The sequence below is a fragment of the Delphinus delphis genome, chromosome 5, assembly GCF_949987515.2.
Source record: "Delphinus delphis chromosome 5, mDelDel1.2, whole genome shotgun sequence".
Lineage (NCBI taxonomy): Eukaryota > Metazoa > Chordata > Mammalia > Artiodactyla > Delphinidae > Delphinus > Delphinus delphis.
The window spans coordinates 38,438,943-38,459,155 of NC_082687.1; the positions used below are offsets into that span (position 1 = coordinate 38,438,943).

Below are 20,213 nucleotides of genomic sequence, written 5' to 3' on the forward strand. Positions count from 1 at the left end.
CTCACGGCTGTGGCCTCTCCCGTTGTGGAGCACAGGCTCCGGACGCACAGGCTCAGCGGCCATGGCTCATGGGCCCAGCCGCTCCACGGCATGTGGGATCTTCCCGGACTGGGGCACGAACCCGTGTCCCCTGCATCAGCAGGCGGACTCTCAACCACTGCGCTACCAGGGAAGCCCCAGCAGCACCATCTCTTATTGTGACAACCTAAAATGTCTCCAGACACTGCCAAATGTTCACTGGTTGGGGGAAGGTACAAAATCCAAGGCATTGCCCCTTCCAGAGAGAACTACTAAGTTAGACTCATTGCTGAAGAAGCTCTTTACTAAAGGAGACAGCCAGACTTCACTAGCTAATGAATATTCATTTCCACAGACCCATACACGGGTCAAGAAACAGACTGGGACAACTGCCAAGTGACTGAAGACCTTTCACGCTCTTTCCAATTTCAATGGCTTATGCTCTTTCTGGCATTATATATTAGAGCCTTAAAAAATGAACATAAATTTTGACCAAGGAATTTCACTTTTAAAGTTTTATACTAAGAAAATAATTATTGATTCTAAATAAAAGTTAGCTATAAAGAAATATATTTAAAGCAGAGTTGGTTTTGTGAAAATTTAGAAATTGGCTAAATGTCTAGCAGTTGCTGTTTAAGTTAAGTAAGTTGAACTATAGCTCTACAAAGAAATATATCATACAGTCATTAAAATATTTACACATATTTCAGGATGTTGTTCCTAATACCATGGAATGAAAATGAAAATAACAAGGCAGAAAACAGTACAGTGCTATTTTTACATTACACACACAGGCACACACATGCACACAATGTAAAAAACAAAAAAGTTTCAAAGATAAACATCACAGTATTTTAAATATTAATGTCTTGGTAGGAGGATTATAGGGTTTTCTTCGACAAACCATGTACATTCCTTATATAATTAGTATTTTTAATCCTATGCATCTACAATTTCTAAATCTTTGTAAGGCAGACTATTTGGGGTATTAAAAAGAGGCTAAAATGTGTAAAATGTAGATTTTAAAACATTTATTTAATCTTTACAGAGAAGTTTCTCGAAAAGATTGAAACTAGTCATATATTATCTGCTGTTAAAACCAATTCTTTCATAAATAGAGCACAATGCCTAGGTTCAGAATGTGGCTCTATCACTTGCTAGCTACACGACCCTTGATATAAAACATTTCTGTGCTTCAGTTTCTCCATTTATACAGTTACAGGGTTGTTGTGAGAATAAATTAGTCAACACATATAAAGTGCTTGGAGCAGCACCTAGCAAATATACATGCTCAATAAATACCAGCTACTACTACTTGCCATTGTTGCTTTATGCCAGGAAAAAAAAATTATTAAGGAAAATCTTGTTATGAGTGACACAAAGGAATCCAGCATTATTCTTATATAACATCAATATGAAAAAAAATCCAGATCTGAGAAAGACCAGGTGAGATTTTTAAAAAAAGGTACATCTGTGAACTAGGTCATGAAAACAACTGGGAACAAGAACTACTAAAATGATAACCATGCTTTTAATAATGGACAGCAAAAAACTATATATCTATTGGCTAAAAAATATGAAAACTTTGTTTTGAACCAATTTATTCTACTATGATCATCCTCTAGGAAATTAAAAATCAGAAAAGCTCACATTATATTCACTAGATATGACTAAATCAGTATTTTTCAAACTCCAATTTATGACCCATGGGTAGTAAAATCAATTTAGTAATCCAGCGTATTTTTGTTCAATAACATAGAACAGCTATCAAAAATAAAAGAAATCAGAGCGCATCACACATAGCAATGGCAAGAATTGCTTTATAACATTTTTACAGCAGTTAAAATATACATTTGTGTGTCTCTTGGGGCATGGTGTAAAATGGACCTCTTACCGTGTGTAACAGTATTAAAAACTTGAAAAAAGAGTGTTCTGTACCAATATTTCAGGTTTCATATGTTAATCTGGATATTGTATTTATTTTGCTTTTATAAATTTTATAATTCATATTACAAAGACTACAATGAAGGGCAATATAAAATTAGCTGAAATTGGGTGGTTATTAAACATTTAAAAGTATAGCACAAATATAAAGTGGTAAAGGGTTGTAGAGTTTTGGACAATGATTTTAAACTCTGTTAAAAGGAAAAAAAATACCTATTTCCATCTGGCATTTGAAAAACAGGGAACAGAGAATATAGAATTTTCTTTTTTAGATGTTCCAATACCAGAAAAGGCAACCTGATTTGGTAAATGGGTCACTGGCTTCAGAAACCTGTCAGACAAGGGCAGAAATGCCAGGTCCACAACTTGCTAGCTCTGTAACCTTCACCAGTTAACCTCTCAGACTTGGTTTTCTCACACTTAACAAGATTTTAAGGATGAACGAAAGGATGTACATCAAGCCTCTAATACTATGCTCATATATGGTGAAAAAGTGTAAAGCCTCCTCTCATGGCTCTAAAACTCACCAAAAGTGAAATTTATTACATTGGACATGGTCCAGGATAACCTCACAGTTTATCCTGTGTACCCATTAGATTCATCTTCAACCAACCATACCTTGAAGACAAACCAGATAGAGCTTTCTTGAGGATCTCAGGGGTTCTATCTGAGGATGGTGGAATTTCTGGAATATCAGAATCTGTTCTGGAATCCAAATCTCCATATCTGTCATCAATATCTGTTTCCTGAAATTAAAGAAAAAAGAAAATCACTTTGCAAAATAAAAGGAAGAAAAAGCACATGCTTGCCAATGCATTTATTTATTGCTCAGTGTGCCAACTCTCATTTACATAACTTAAAACAAAAAAATAACTATTAACTTACCTTGAATATCCAAGCACTGTTGTACATCCTAGTTAGGAAAGTTTGATTATCTTTGCTAAAGTCTATCAATATAAAGGATTAATTTAAACAAAAGACACAAAAAGAAACTCTTATATTATCTAAATCAGAAATTTTCCACAGAATCAAACATTCATTGTTTTTCTACTTAACAAAGAATATGGTGTTAACGCCACATAGATTCTGATCAACTGTACATAGTCTCTTTTTTTATTTGATTACAATCAAAGCATCAACAACAAGAGAAATGTCTTACACTGGCATAGCATTTTAGATAGATAGATAGATAGAGAAGCCGAATCCAGCCTCTGTACCCCGACCCTGAGTTAAATCTCAGACAGTTCTGGGTGAAGTAGAAAAGAATAGCTTTATTGCTTTGCCAGGCAAAGGGGGCCACAGTGGGCTAATGCCCTCAAAACCCATGTGTCCCAACTTGGAGAGGGTAGAGAGAAGTTTTACAGTAATGGGGTGTGATCAGCTTGTGGACATTCTTCTGATTGGTTGGTTGATGTGGTAAGTAGAAGTCAGCATCATCAACCTTAAGGTTCCAACTGGTCTGGGGTCTACGTGCTTGTGGGAAGCATACTGTCATTAATTGTTAACTCTTCCCACTTGGAGGGGGTTTCAGTATCTGCAAAACAGCTCAAGATACTGTTGTGTGTATCCATTGATGGGGAACCAGGACCCTGCCCCAAGGCTGCACTATTGTTTCTCTTGACTGTTTCTCCCTTGTCTCACATCCCCTCCATTCCCTAATTAACAACTGCTTGAATCTGCCCATTGGAACTCAGAGAAGGTCATGGAGGCTGAATGAAGGCTATTTTCTGCAATCAGAGAAATGGGGGGACACAGAAAGTCTTTGTGCCCAAGAGCCCCACAGGGCCCTACTCAGTATCAATCCCCCCTTTTCTTTGATATTCCTCAATCTTGAGAACAGATGTTGGACAAGGAAGGGAATAACTGTTTTGGATAGAGACATTAATCATAAACTCAGCAGAGGAACTTGGTTTCAGGGGACTTGGTTTTAGTCTCCCTTTTTTAACTTTCCCTGAATCTTTTAGGGAATAGGGTGACAACCGCTCTGACTACTTCCAGCTGAAATGGGGCATAGTCCTGCCTCAATTTGGGACACCGAGTTGGAAATATTACTGAGTTCCAAGTCCTGGATCTGAGTTTAGTATGATTAAGGTCTCAATCCCCTGGGAATTTAAGCCTGAAACCCAGTCTGGACCTGGCTCTTTAAGGGAGACTTGTAGCCAGGTAGCCAGTTGTCTAATTTTATCTAACTAGGTTTTAACTTCTGATATGGTATTCAGATATATATAACAGGAGCCATTGGCCATTAAATATGTCTCCTCTTTTGTTGTTAATATCTGATCTAAAGCAATTTTATTGTCTAAAAAGTTTAATAGTTACAAGGGGATACCTTGAAACCATAAGGTTGCAGGTACCAGTGGACACTGTTTTGAGATTGGCTGGTGCCATCCCCTAGGTCTGACACAGCTCAGAAAATTCAAGCTCTCAGCAATACAGGAACATGTCTGAAATCACATCCATATGTCTGAACCAACAGCTCCTCCATTTTGACTTCCAATTGCATTTCTCTTCTTAATGGCCAAAGCAGATGTCACCGTTAATGATTTCAGTGCTTTTCTAGATATGAGAAGATGCAAGAATTTGGGCTCATAAAATCTTCTGAAAATATCTAACTATCTAAAGCCCTGTTCTGCCAGTTTTTCTCAGAGCAGAGTGACTCATTCCTGATCTCCACCCTGAATTCCTTTCAGGGGGTGTTGAAGGTCAGTGGCCACAGTGGCCATTGGTCTAATCCTTGCAGAGGCAGATGGCAATTTGCAGTTGGCAGAGCCCCTTCAGGATCATAAACTTGACCATGGTTTGGGGGGCATTTCATGACCATTTTGTCCCACAGTGCTAGGAATGCTCATTCCCAGGTCTGGCAAAGATTTTGCTGATAGGCCACTCAATGTGCTCTTACTTACTGGACTAGGCCTTACTAGTAACCAAAAGTCTCTGGGCCACCTGTCTTACTAGTCTCTTATGGTCCAGGAAACTATTCCCTCTTGTTGCTTCTTCCCACATCTAGTTACACTATTACAATCATTGATCTCATATGGAACTATACATCATCATTTTATCAGAGGCTCAGTCACACATTTGGTAATGCAAGAAACAACAATTTTGCAAAACAGGCAATATAAAAAACAATATAGCTAGCAGATTAGTAAGGTCATAATTCAGAATATAAGTTAAGAACTTCCATTAGGTGCAGCCCAGTATATCCCAGGTCTTCTGACTTAGTCTGTTCTGTACCAATCCTCATCTTTAAGGGAAATTATATATTGGCATTATCCATAAGGCACCCAGCCCAGTTTCCTAGTGTTACTAGTCTGGTTATCCCTAGTATGGGTTTAATTGTCCCCAACATAAGTGACCCTTTAAATTTGAATGAACATAACCTGGTGTTAATCTCCTGGTGTTAATCTCCTAGATCATGGAGCATCTGATCTTTATCCAAAGACTGATTACAAAGTTAGGCTTCAGAAACAAACTTAGAGTGTTCTTCTGACAATTTAATTAAATTTTGGAACAATATAACATAACCACAAGGAACTATCTGGGAAGTAAGTCTTGGTAAGCACAGACATTAATTAACAAAACTAGAATTTAATATTCAGTGAAACATAATTTTTTTCTAAAATTGCCCCCATGTTCATCAAGTATAGCCAAGACTAATTTGTTTCTAAAATAAGATTGGTCCATTGACCACATAGGTTCTTCCACATTGACTCTGGTGTAATTCCTCAGAAGAAGTCTCAGACTAAATTTCCAAAAGGCCTCTCAAGGCCAAGAAAGCCATATCAAAGGCCTGCCATCAGATTTTGCCTAGGTTGATTTCTCTCTTTTAGAGGTCCCCAAAATATCAAGATTTCTGCACATGCCAGGAGACAGTTTTTCTCATTCGCCTGATAAGGCTGCTCAGAACCCAAGAGTCTCCAATTTTTGAAGGGAACAGGCAGAGGGAAAAGAAAAATATCTCAATTTTACTCACAGAGGTGTAATTTACCAAATTGTTGCAAATCATAACCAACTTGAGGGGAAGTTTTTTTCCTATATCTGGAAAACACAGATCAAAGCCAGTAACATTTCAGACAAAACCCATAAAAATTATAACCATATTCACCAGTTCATTTAGTAACCAATCCTCTTGTTAACTTTTTATGAAACCATCAAGCTTTCCCTTAGGATTTTTTTTTTTAATTTCTTACCCAGTTTCCCAGTACAACCTGAGATTTATCAAAATACAAAATAATAACTGTCTACAAATCATAGACTTAAAAAGTCATGGTTAAACATTTGATCACAATGGGATTGACAAAAAGAAACTTAGTTATTGCTGTAACGTGCAACATTTTTAAATAACTAGAATTACGACTGATAACATTTTACAAGGACATACTAGATTTTTAGGAATGCCATGTAATTTAACATACTAATTAAATATTTCTCTCTGAGATGCCTCGGCCTTCTAAAGCATCTTAACGTTAGTTGGAGGTTGAAAGAACTTTTAGAATCTGTCACACAATACTTATTTCATTTAACCAAAGTGAAGAGACTTCAAAAGCAAATATAGATCGCTTAAAGGCAAAGAAACTCACGAGCTGTCGTCAAAAGCAGTATTCTAAGAAAACTTTGAAGGGAGAAACCGAATCTGAATCTGGTCTTGCTCTAGCCCACTCCCAACAAAATCCATCTACCTAACTAGATTTAATAATCCAATCTTAGAAAATCCTGACGGCGCACAATTCTCAAAACATGTGCTTTCTTATGGAGAATATCCCAGGGTGGCACCAAATACCTTTAGATTCCTAAATACCTTTAGTCTCCTCTCTGCCAAGGGAAGCCAACATTCACTAATTAATGTTTCAGTATCTTAATATTTTATTTGGAAATGATCTACCTATTCAATAAACTTCCATCATTTAACTTAACTCTAAATTATTAAGCTACCAAGCAGCTGAAAAGATTATTCTTAAGTACACATTCCTAAAACAATTATTTCTAAAGAGTTTTACCCAAAAGCTCTTATCTCACTTGCATTACTTAACATTGATAACTCTAAAGAAATGTCTATATTAATCAAACCAACAAGCTTAAACCACCTTCAATAGCAAATATCAGTTCAGTACTGAATAATCCCCAGATCATGTGGTCCCAAAATTTATCTTGGCCATTTTCTACACATTTAGATTTAATTTGTAAGTGCTCAATTTTAAGTGAATTAAATAGAGCTCATTTACAAGTTAACTTTTACATAAAGACAACCAGAATCTCAGTTTTTCCACTTGATTTTAAAAAGGCTTCCCCCCTCTGCCCCCCATCTTTTTTTTTTTTTTTCTACAGATAGTCTAGATAAGATAAGTATTCCTGAGGGTCTGGGCACAGTGGTCTCTCAAAGTTTTGTAACAATACCCTGGGGGGCGGGGGGCGGTTACAAGATGGAACAGAACTCTGGTTACCCATAACAAGGCTTGTCCCAAAGGGAAAATCCCAACCAGCATTCTGCCACAGGCAAAGCCTGACACTACAGGGAAGGATTCCCTGGTATTGTCTCATGTGAGCCCTGTTATTTAGCAAAGACATCTCGACCAGTCAATATAAGTACTGACACACATACATACAAACAACAAACACGGTCCCACAAACAAAAGATCAGACAAGGTGTAGCCCAAAGATTCCATTTCCACTCCCAGACTGAGAACTCAAAATGGCTTGCAATGATTGGGTAGAATTTTCCCATCCTGTGCAAGCCTGAGTGGCTTACCCCAAAACAATATCCACAAAAACACAAACAACAGATAAACTACGGCCACACAGACAGAATATCAGAGGAGGTATAGTTTAAAAATTCCACTTCCATTCCCAGAGAAAGGCTTGCAAATAGATTGGGTCAGTTCTTGAAAGAGAACAAACCCGGAGGTGGCTCTCAGGGAGCCCAGAGTGGCTAGCCCAGATGGAGTGGAGAGAATTCCCAGCCTTTCCATTCCTGTGACAAAACAATTCTACCTGAAGAATAGTATAATAATTTAGGCCACCATGCAAAGGCCACCTCTCCTCACTTTTAAGAATATACTTTGGCCAAACAGAATTACAATAGAACCTTATTCTTTTTAGTCATAGATTCATAGTTATAGGTCGACCAATCTGCCAACATTTTCCCGGGGGGCTATCAGATGGAATACAAGAAGAAGCGCTTCCCATGTTGAGTCAAATTAAACAGCCTCGCACACAAAATGGAAAGCAAAACCAGAATCCTCGCGCCAAACAGAAGCCACACACACACAAAAAGAAACAAACAGCCCAAGGCTCAAACTGGCTTCCAACTCCCACTAACCCGGTGGCCTTGGATCTTCCTAATGGAAAAATCCCCAAACGGGAACCAGAGGTTCGCCAAACAGACCAAACCAAGTGGCCTCAGCATGCAAGCTGAGGGGGCTTACCAAAACACTGGCAGAGGTGTCGTAACATCCCAAACGCTACTTTTCTGCTTCCCCAAAACAATTCCTTGGAGTAGGAAGTCCAGGGCAGTGAGGGGGGAGGAAGAGAGGAATGTCCTCAAGGCAGAGATGGCCTTGGCAGCTGCTAGGGTGGTCCCTCTTCTGCCCTACTCCAGCCTTGGAGTTCCAGCTGCCAGGATGGCGGACAGGATAAACTGGGGCTTCGCCTTTCCAGGCAAGAGTCCCAGGCGATCTGGCCTCTAAAGGAATTCTCCAACCTTCTGCTCTCTTTAAAGAGGCTGGCATGGAGAAAACCTCGGAGCGTCCAATCAAGCCAAGGGACCCCCCACCCCGACCTGGGACTGTCCCTAAGTCAGTCCCACGCTGCACACCAAAATTGAAGCCAAATCCGGCCTCTGTACCCCGACACCAAGTTAAATCTTGGAGACAGAGTTTTGGGTGAAGTAGAAAAGAATAGCTTTATTGCTTTGCCAGGCAAAGGGGGCCACAGCAGGCTAATGCCCTCAAAACCGTGTGTCCCAACTTGGAGAGGGTAGTGAGAAGTTTTACAGTAATGGGGTGTGATCAGCTTGTGGACATTCTTCTGATTGGTTGGTTGGCAGTGAGCTAAGTAGGAGTCAGCATCATCAACCTTCAGGTTCCAACTGGTCTGGGGTCTACATGCTTGTGGGAAGCATACCATCATTACTTGTTAGCACTTCCCACCTGGAGGGGATTTCAGTATCTGCAAAACAGCTCAAAGGTATGGTTGTGTGTATCCATTGATGGGGAACCAGGACCTTGCCCCAAGCCTGCACTATTGTGTCTCTTGACTGTTTCTCTCTTGTCTCACATCCCTTCCCTTCCCTAATTAACAACTGCTTGAATCTGCTCACTGGAACTCAGGGAAAGTCATGGAGGCTGAATGAAGGCTATTTCCTGTAATCAAAGAAATGGGGGACTCAGAAAGTCTTTGTGCCCAAGAGCCCCACAGGGCCCTGCTCTGTATCAATCGATAGATAGGTATAGATATGTAGATATATAGATATACACACATATATATATGTATGAATATATATATATATATACACACACACACATATATAGTTTTTTTAAGTGTTTAAACTTCCATCATTTTATTAGACCCTCAAGAGACAATCACGGCCAAGACGGTGGAGTACAAAAACCTTGAGCTCACCTCCTTTCATGGGCACACCAACTTTACAACTATTAACAGAACAACTACTGATGAGAGTGATAGAATCTACCAGAAAAGATCTTCTACAACTAAAGATCCAAAGAAGGAACCACAGGAGATGGGTAGGAGGGGCAGTGTTGTGGTATAGTCAAGAGCCATACCACTAGGTGGGCAACCCACAAACAGAAGAATAATTACAATTGCAGAGGTTCTCCCCTAGGAGTGAAGGGTCTGAGCCCCACACATTAGGCTCCCCAGCCTGGGGGTTTTACACGGGGAAAACGAGCCCTCAGAACACTTGGCTTTGAAGGCCGGTGGACTTACTTTTGGGAGACCCAGAGGCTGTGGGAAATAGAAACTCCATTCTTAAAGAGTGCACAGAAAACTTCTCACACTCTGGGACCCAGGACAGAGGCAGTAATTTGAAGGGAGCCTGGATCAGATCCATCTGCTAATGTTGGCAAGTCTCAAGTAGAGGCAGGAGACAACTGGAGTTTGCCCCAGGGAAACAGACACTGGTGGCAGCCATCTTAGGGAGCTCCTTCTACCATGTAGAAGTGTCCATCTAGAATTCTGATGCTGTCGAGTGATGCTGGATGCTGGCAAATGTCCATCTGGAATTCTCCTTCTAGCTTACTAGCCTTGGGACCCCGTCTGCCACCCCACCCCACCCCCACCCACCAGGCTACAGGCACCAGTACTGGGATACGTCAAGCCTAGTAAGTAGCTGAGCATGTTACTTGCAGCCCCTCTGAGCCCACAGCCACCCCTGGACACATCCCTGTCCACCAGAGGGCCCAGGACCTGGCGCCATACACCGGTGCCCAGGCACTAGACTCAGAACCCCCATGGCCCTACAGCCAGAGACCCTGGAACCCAGCTCCACACACCAGTGAGCAGGCACTGGCCCCCAAATGCTATGGGTTTAGGCCCTGCCCACCAGTGAGCCACCTCTAGCCTCAGGACAAGCCAGCCACACCCACCAGCAGGACAACACCAGCTCTGAGACACCCCTCAGCCAGTCACTCCTGGATCTGGCCCCACTAACCAGGGGGCTGACACAAGCTTCTGGACACCCTGGGTTCCACACCAGCTATGTCAGGAACCAGTCCCACCCAATAGCAGTCTGACACCAGTTCTGATGCCTAGGCCCCACAACCTCCCACCCCAGAATCTCGCTCTGCTCATCAGTGAGCCAGCACTAGCCCTGGGACCCCCTGGGGTTCTGCACCCAGTGACCTTGTGACCCAGCCCTGCCAAACAGCAGCTGGCAGCCTGTGCACATGGCAGGGTCCAGCAACCAACTGGACGAGGGGCCAGCCATGCCAACCAGACCACCCCCATTAGACAGCCCTCCATGAGAGAAGGTGCCATGCAGTCCACATAGGGGGCATGCTTATAGTATATAGCTCTGATGATCAGAGGGGAATGTGCTGATAGGACATCTCCTACAAAGAGCCACTTCTCCAAGGTCAAATGTGTCTACCAGATACACAGAAATAATAACAGCAAATTAGGCAAAATGAGGCAACAGAGGAACATGTTCCAAATGAAGAAACAAGATAAAACCCTGGAAGAAGGCTAAGTGAAGTGGAGATAGGCAATCTACCCAAGAAAGAGTTCAGGGTAATGATCATAAGACTATCAAAGAACTTGGAAGAAGAATGGATGAGTGAGAAGTTAGAAGTTCATAACAAAGAGTTAGAAGATATAAAGGAGAACCAAAAAGAGATGAAGAACACAATAACTGTAATGAAAAATACACTAGAAGGAATCAACAGTAGATTAAATGATACAAGGGAACAGATCAGTGAACTGGAAGACAGAATAGTGGATACCACTGAAGCTGAACAGAAAAAAGAAAAACAAACAAAAAGAAATGAGAACAGTTTAAGAGAGCTCCACTTCAACATCAGGCATACTAATATTTGCATCACAGAGGTCCCAGAAGGAGAAGAGAAATAGAAAGGGGCAGAGAACATATTGGCAGACATAATAGCTGAAAAGTTCCCTAACCTGGAATAGGAAGCAAACATACAGGTCCAGGAAGCACAGGGCATCCCATACAGGATCAACCCAAAGAGGAACACACCAAGACACATCATAATTAAAATGGCAAAAATTAAAGATAAAGAGAGAATATTAAAAGCAGCAAGGTAAAAATCAACAAGTTATATAAAAAGGAACTCCCATAAGTTTATCAACTGACTTTTCAGCACAAACTCTGCAGGCCAGAAGGGAGTGGCACGATATACTTAAAGTGTTGAAAGGGGAAAACCTAGCACCAGGAATACTCTACCTGGGAAGGCTTTCATTCAGATTTGATGAAGAGATGAAAAGTTTTGCAGACAAGCAAAAGCTAGAAGAGTTCAACACCACCAAATCATCTTTACAAGAAAAGTCACAAGGACTTCTCTAAGAGAAAAAGAAAAGGCCACAACTAGAAACATGAAAACTACAAAGGAAAAAGCTCATTGGTAAAGGCAAATATATAGTAAAGGTAGTAAATCAACTACATACAAAGCTAGTAGGAAGGCTAAAAGACAAAACTAGTAAAATCATCTATGTCTGTAATAAGGAGTCAAGGAATACACAAAACAAAAAGATGTAAAATATAATGTTGAAAACAGTCATTGTAAGGGTTGGTGAGAACAAATGCACTGTTGTTAAAATGTATTTGAAATTAAGAAATCCGCAACTTAAGACAATCATGTATGTATACAGATTGCTATGTATAAACCTGATGATAACTAGAAACCAAAAATCAAAAATAGACACACACAAAAAAAAGAGGAAATAATCCAAACATAACACTAAAGATAATCATCAAATCATAAGAGACAACAAAAGAAGAAAGGAACAAAAAAGAACTGCAAAAACAATTTAAAAAATGGCACCAAGAACATACATATCAATAACTACTTTCAATGTAAATGGACCAAATGCTCCAATCAAAAGTCACAAAGTGACAGAATGCATATAAAAACAAGGCCTGTATATATGCTGCCTATAAGAGACTCACTTCAGATCTAAAGACACACACAAGACTAAAAGTGAGGAGAGGGAAAAAGGTATTCCATGCAAATGGAAATCAAAAGAAAGCCAGGGAAGTAATAATTATATCAGACAAAAATAGACTTTAAGACAAAGACTGTTATAAGAGACAAAGAATATTACATAATGATATTATCAAGTGATCAATTCAAGAAGATATAACAATTGCAAATACATATGCACCCAACATAGGAACACCTAAATAAATAAGGCAAATATTAACAGACATAAAGGGAGAAATTGACAGTAACACAAAAATAGTAGGGGACCTTAACACCCCACTTATATTAATGGACAGATCATTCAGACAGAAAGTCAATAAGGAAACACTGGCCTTAAATGACACATTAAGCCAAATGAATTTAATAGATATATATAGAACATACCATCCAAAAGCAGCAGAATACACATTCTTTTCAAGTGCACGTAGAATACATTCTCCAGGATAGATCACAAGCTGCACGTGTTAGGGCACAAAACAAGCCTTGATAAATTTAAGGAAACTGAAATCATATCAAGCATCATTTCTGACTACAACACTATTTCAATTACAAGAAAAAAATGCAAAAAACCACAAACACGTGGCTAAACACAAAAGGCTAAACAATATGCTACTAAACAACCAATGGCTCACTGAAGAAATCAATGCAGCCAAAAATAAATAAATAAATAAATAAATTTATTTGAAAAAAACTCCAACAAAAATGTCCAGGACCAGATGGCTTCACAAGTGAATTCTAACCAAACATTTAGGGAAGAGTTACCATCTATTTTTCTCAAACTATTCCAAAAATTTGCAGAAGAAGGAATGCTTCCAAACTCATTCTATGGTACCAGCATCACCCTGATACCAAATCCAGAGAAAGATATCACAAAAAATGAAAATTACAGGTCAATATCACTGATAAACATAGATGCAGAAATCCTCAACAAAATATTAGCAAACTGAATCCAACAATATATTTAAAAGATCATACACCATGATCAAGTGGGATCTGTCTCAGATGCAAGGATTTTTCAATATCCACAAATCAATCAACATGATACAACAACAAATTAATAGACTGAATAATAAAAATCATATGATTGTCTCAATAGATGCAGAAAAAGTTTTTGACAAAAATTTTTATGTAAAACACCCATTTATGACAAAAACTGTCAACAAAGTAAGTATACAGGGAGCATACCTCAACATAATATAGGCCATATATGATAAGCCCACAGCTAACATCATACCTAACAGTGAAAAGCTGAAAGCGTTTCCTCTAAGATCAGGAACAGGGTGAGGATGCCCACTCTTGCCACTTTTATTCAACACAGTATTGGAAGTCCTAGCCATAGCAATCAAACAAGAAAAAGAAATAAAAGGAATCCAAACTGGAAAGGAAGAAGTAAAACTGTTACTGTTTGCAGTTGACATATTATACACAGAAAACCCTAAGGATGCCACTAAAAAACTACTAGGGCTCATCAATGATGATAAAGTTGGAGAATACAAAATTAATATACAAAAACCTATTGCATTTCTGTACACTAACAGTGAACTACCAGAAAGAGAAATTGAGGAAACTATCCCATTTACAATCACATCAAAAAGAATAAAATACCTAGGAATAAACTTTCCTAAGGAAATAAAAGACCTGTACTCAGGAAACCATAAGACACTGATGAAAGAAATTGAAGACGACACAAACAGATGGAAAGATATACCATGTTCATGAATTTGGAAGACTAATATTGTTAAAATGACCATACTACCCAAGGCAATCTACAGATTCAATGCAATCCCTAACAAAATACCAATGGCATTTTTCACAAAAGTAGAACAAATAATTTTAAAATTTGTATGGAATCACAAAAGACCCCAAATAGTCAAAACAATCTTGAGAAAGAAGAATGGAGCTGGAAGCATCACATTCCCTGACTTCATACTATACTACAAAGCCACAGTCATCAAAACAGTATAGTACTGGCACAAGAACAGACACATAGATCAATGGAACAGAATAGAGAGCCTAGAAGTAAACCCAGGCACTTATGGTCAATTAATCTATGACAAAGGAGGCAAGAATATACAATGGAGAAAAAACAGTCTCTTCAATAACTGGTGCTGGAAACTGGGCAGCTACATGTGAAAGAGTGCAATTATAACGTTTTCTCATACCATATACAAAAATAAACTCAAAATGGATTAAAGACCTAAATGTAAGACTGGAAATCATAAAAATCCTATAAGAAAACACTGGCAGAACACTCTTTGACATAAATTGTAGCAGTATTTCTTTGGATCAGTTTCCTAAAGCAAGGAAATAAAAGCAAAAATAAATAAATGAGACCTAATTAAACTTAAAGACTTTTGCACAGCAGTGAAAACCATCAACAAAACAAAAAGACAACCTACTGAATGAGAGAAAATATATGCAAATGTTGTGACTGATAAGGGATTAATATCCAAAATATATAAACAGCTCATACAACTCAATATCAAAAAATCTAAACAACTCAATCAAAAAATAGGCAGAAGACCTGTATAGACATTTTTCCAAAGAAGAGATAGGAATGGCCAAAAGGCACATGAAAAGGTGCTCAACATTACTAATTATCATAGAAATGCAAATCAAAACCACAATGATATATCATCTCACACCTGTCAGAATGACTATCGTCAAAAAGACCACAAATAACAAATGTTGTCAAGGATATGGAGAAAAAGGAACTCTGTGCACTGTTGGTGGGATTGTAAATCGGTGTAGGCACTGTGGAAACAGTACAGAGGTTTCTGAAAAAACTAAAAATAGAACTACCATATGATCCAGCAATTCCACTTCTGGGTATATATCTGAAAAAATCAAAAACACTAATTAAAAAAGATACATGCACCCCAATGTTCAAAGCAGCATTATTTACAATAGCCAACATATGGAAGCAAGCTAGGTGTCATCAACCAATGAATGGATAAAGAAGATGTGGTGTATATATATATATATACAATGGAATGCTACTCAACCATAAAAAGAATAAATTTTGCCATTTGTAACAACGTGGATGGACCTGGAGTGTATTATGCTTAGTGAAATAAGTCAAACAGAGAAAGACAAACAGTGCATCTTATCAATTACCTGCGGACTCTAAAACAAACAAACAAAAACAAAACAAAACAAAAAACACGAAGCGAACAAAACAGAAACAGACTCACAGATATAGAGAACAGACTACTGGTTACCAGGGGGGAGAGGGAAGGGGAGACAGGCGTGATAGGGGTAGGGGATAAAAGGTACCAATTACTGTGTATAAAGTAAATAACTACAAGGATATAAGGTACAGAAAAAAAATATGTTTTTTCAAAAAAGGAGACAATCCTAATGAAACAGGTCAAACAGACACTATCATTGCTGTTTTACTTATAGGTAAACTGTGATCAAAAGCATTTGCTCTGGTGGTGTGATTTTTTATAAAGTTATTTAAAACCCAAACTGACTTCTAAGAGTGCATGGACAAGAACTATGTGTGTATGCTGGGGCCGTTACACACAGATGGTCACTGTAGAACCTCCAGGGATAGAGTGGCTAAGGAATTTTAAGAAAAGAGTTGCCTCATGCTCAGTTTTGAAGTTGTTCATTCTGCTGTAAGGAACAGCCTCCACTCCTATGTCCTCCCGTCTCCTATACCCACCCCTAGCAGCAACCTTCATTAAAGAGTGCTACACACACAAATGCTTTGGGAGAGTGGTTTACTGAGGGGGGAATTGGGGGGAGGGGACTGAACTGGGTCAGAGGGAAGAGAATATTCACAGGAGGTGAATACAGGCAGAAGGAGCATTGAGCAGAATCTTGGGCCAGAAGTGATACTAGGAATGAAAGCGCCTAGGGATTCAAAACGTTTAGGAATCTCAAACCGAACTCAGGCTTTATTAGCACCAAGGTTTTGGCAAATTTCATCACCCCTTCTAACTGATCCTTTATCCATAAAATGGAAACATTTAATATAATGCCAAGGACTCAGTTAAGTCAATGAAATAGTAAGCTATTATTACTATCGAATCCAATTCCTCATTAAGTGGCTTAACAAATAAAATGTTAGCCTTGAGGCTGTATTATCAGTTTTCATAAAGCAATAATAAACTTTTGTTTACTAACTACAACTTTCTTACTAAACAATTATAAAATTAAATGTGACATTATACCAAAAATGACAAATGAAACAAATGTCACATTTCCACTGTGACACTGAGTCAGTTGGCCCCACAGCAACTTAAACAAAGAGAGATGTTGACTAGTAAACCACCAGACAGGACATCTCCTGAAAACATCAGGGAACCTGCTGTTAGTCGGATGTGCTAGCAGGTTTTTGACATCTAGAATGATGGAACACATCACATTTTTTTCTTTGCTTTGCTCTCTTTTTTTTCACCTTCAGTAACCCAGAGCGTTGCAGACTTAGTGTGAGTGGTAGTCGAGACAGTGACTAATGGAAATGGCTCCATAAGGGCACATGACCAGGTTGCAGAAAGAGCACCAGACTAGGAGTCAGGAGTTGCAAGTACAGTGATCACTCAGTACCTGGTGGGAGTAGGGGAAGGGGGGTGGGGAATAGTTCCTGGACACCCTCAGATACAAAAATCAGAGAATATAACCTACACAATCCTCTCATACACTTTAAATCATCTCTAGATTACTTATAAAACCCAATACAATGTAAATAGTTGTAAGTACAATGTAAACAGTTGTGAGTATGCAGAAAATTCAAGTTTTGCTTGTTGGAACCGTCTAGGATTTTTTTTTTTTTCCAAATATCTTGATCCACAGTTGGTTGAATCCACAGATTTGCAACCCACGGATATGAGGGCTGACAGTACTGATTCCACCTCTAACTAGCACTATGACAAAAGGCAAAACACTTAACCCTAAAGAAACTCAGCCCTTGGTTTCCTTAAAAAATAAAGCCATTGGACTTTCAGCACACCACCTCAAAGTCCACTTGGCAATAATGGTGATGTGCCACAACCCTCCCCAGTAGTTCATAAGCTTTGTGAGAAGAAGAAATACTATTGGCCTCACTTTTGACTCACAAGAGGCTGGCAGACGATCTTGCGCAGTGGCTGGCATTTATTAGGCACTATGTAAATATGTGTTGAATGAACTGAGTCTGTCAGCTCATGCTAACATTTAAGATTAAAATAGTTCTCAACTGTTCTTGCTAGGTGAGTAATTTTGGCCAAGTCACCTTGCTTGGGAGCTCAGTAGCACTTACATAAAATGAGGGCTTCTGACTATGAAAGACTACTCTTTTCCAAATGTAAAATGATAATGAAAGTATTTCTGGTAAATGGTGGATGAAAGTTGAAAAAATTAAATTTTCTTTATTACCCTGTAAATCTAATTCCTACAGTGAAATGTACTTAGAAAATAAGAGCAAAAGTACTTTACAAATATTGATTTATTTATACCTCACATTACCTTACAGATAAGTAATCACATCCTTTTTGTAACTGAAAAAATTTAGGCTCAGAAAGGTTAAGTAAAGTGCCCAAGTTTACACAGCTCTAAGCAATGTAGCCAGGATGCAGAAAGGAAATTAAAATGACAATTTTCCTCCAAAGTGATCTACAAATTCAATGCAACCGCAATCATCTCATTAGGCTTTTTTTGTGTGTGGAAATGTACAGACTGATTCTAAAATTTATATGAAAATGCAAAGGACCTAGAAGAGCGAAAACCACCTGGGGAAAAGAACTAAAACTGAAGGACTTACACTACCTGTTTTCAAAAGTTATTATAAAGTTGTTACTGCGGTACTGGCATAAAAGAAAAAAAAATGTCAATGGAACAGAAGACAGAGTCCAGAAATAAATCCACATTTCTATGGCCAACTGATTTCAACAAAGTTGAAAGGTAAATTCAATACATGATGCTGGAATAATTAAATATCCATATGTGAAAGGAAGGAAGGAAGAAGAAAAAACCTTGATCTGTACTTCACACCATTTACAAAAATTAATTCAAAACAAATCATAGACATTTACATAAAGATATAAAAATTCCATAAAATCTTTGGGACCTAGGGTTAGGCAAAGATTTCTTAAATATGACAACAAGTATGATTTATATAAGAAAAACTGATAAATAAAAGTACTTCAAAATTAAAATTTTCTGCTTTTCAAAAGAAAGTGTTGGGCTTCCCTGGTGGCACAGTGGTTAAGAATCCACCTGCCAACACGGGGGACACGGGTTCAAGCCCTGGTCCGGGAAGATCCCACATGCTGCAGACCAACTAGGCCCGTGTGCCACAACTACTGAGCCTGTGCTCTAGAGCCCGCGAGCCACAACTATTGAAGCCTGCACGCCTAGAGCCCGTGCTCCACAACAAGGGAAGCCACCGCAATGAGAAGCCCGTGCACTGCAACGAAGAGTAGCCCCCCGCTCTCTGCAACTAGAGAAAGCCCGCATGCAGCAATGAAGACCCAACACAGCCAAAAATAAGTAAATAAAATTTTAAAAATAAATAAATAGTAAATCCTAGAAGATTTCCAAAATCATTATTAAAAAAAAAAAGACAGTGTTAAGAGAATGAAAAAACAGCTATAGACTGGGAAAAGATATTTGCAAATCACATGTCAAATAAAGGTCTTGTGTCCAGAACACATAAAGAATTCTCAAAATTCAATAAGGAAACAATCAACTCAATTAAAATACATGGGCAAAATATTTGAACAGACATCTCACCAAAGGCAATACACAGATGGCAAATTAGCATATGAAGAAATGTTCAACATCTTAGTTACTAGGGAAATGCAAATCAAAACCGCAGTAAGATACTATGACACATCTTCTAGCATAGCTAAAATTTAAAACTGAACATACCAAGTCTCAGAGAAGATGTGTTGAAACTGGACCTCTCACACACTGCTGGTGGAAGTGTGAAATGGTACAACCACTTTGGAAAGCAGTTTGGCAGTTTCTTAAAAAGTTAAGTAATACATCCACCCTATGACATAGTCATTTCATTCCTAGGTATCTGCCCCAAATAAATGAAAGTATATATCCACACAAAGACTGTACACAATGTTCATGGCAGCTATATTTGTAATAGCTCCAAACTGGAAACAACTCAAATGTTGAAAAAAACGAATTGGGCTACATCCATACAGTGGAATACTACTCGGCAACAAAAATGAACTATTGAAGTATGCAACAATATGGATGAATTTCAAAATTATGCTCAGTAAAAAGAAGCCAGACATGGACTTACCTGGTGGGGCAGTGGTTAAGAATCCGCCTGCCAACGCGGGGGACACAGGTTCGAGCCCTGGTCCAGGAAGATCCCACATGCCACGGAGCAGCAAAGCCCGTGCACCACAACTACTGAGCCTGTGCTCTAGAGCTCACGAGTCACAACTACTGAGCCCACAAGCCACAACTACTGAAGCCCATGCGCCTAGAGCTCGTGCTCCGCAACAAGAGAAGCCACCGCAATGAGAAGCCCCCACACTGCAATGAAGAGTAGCCCCTGCTCACTGCAACTAGAGAAAGCCTGCGCACAGCAATGAAGACCCAATGCAGCCAAAAAATAAATTAAAAATA

General features: G+C 39.0%; 1 protein-coding gene across 1 annotated transcript in view; it reads right to left on the reverse strand.

Annotated features, from left to right (window-relative positions):
• CDS1 (CDP-diacylglycerol synthase 1) overlaps window positions 1-20,213 on the reverse strand; it is a 69,115-nt gene that overhangs the window by 42,512 nt on the left and 6,390 nt on the right. Inside the window, exon 2 of the mRNA XM_060011662.1 lies at window positions 2,581-2,708. Coding sequence (XP_059867645.1) covers window positions 2,581-2,708 — 128 coding nt within the window. The remainder of the gene's footprint in view (window positions 1-2,580; window positions 2,709-20,213) is intronic.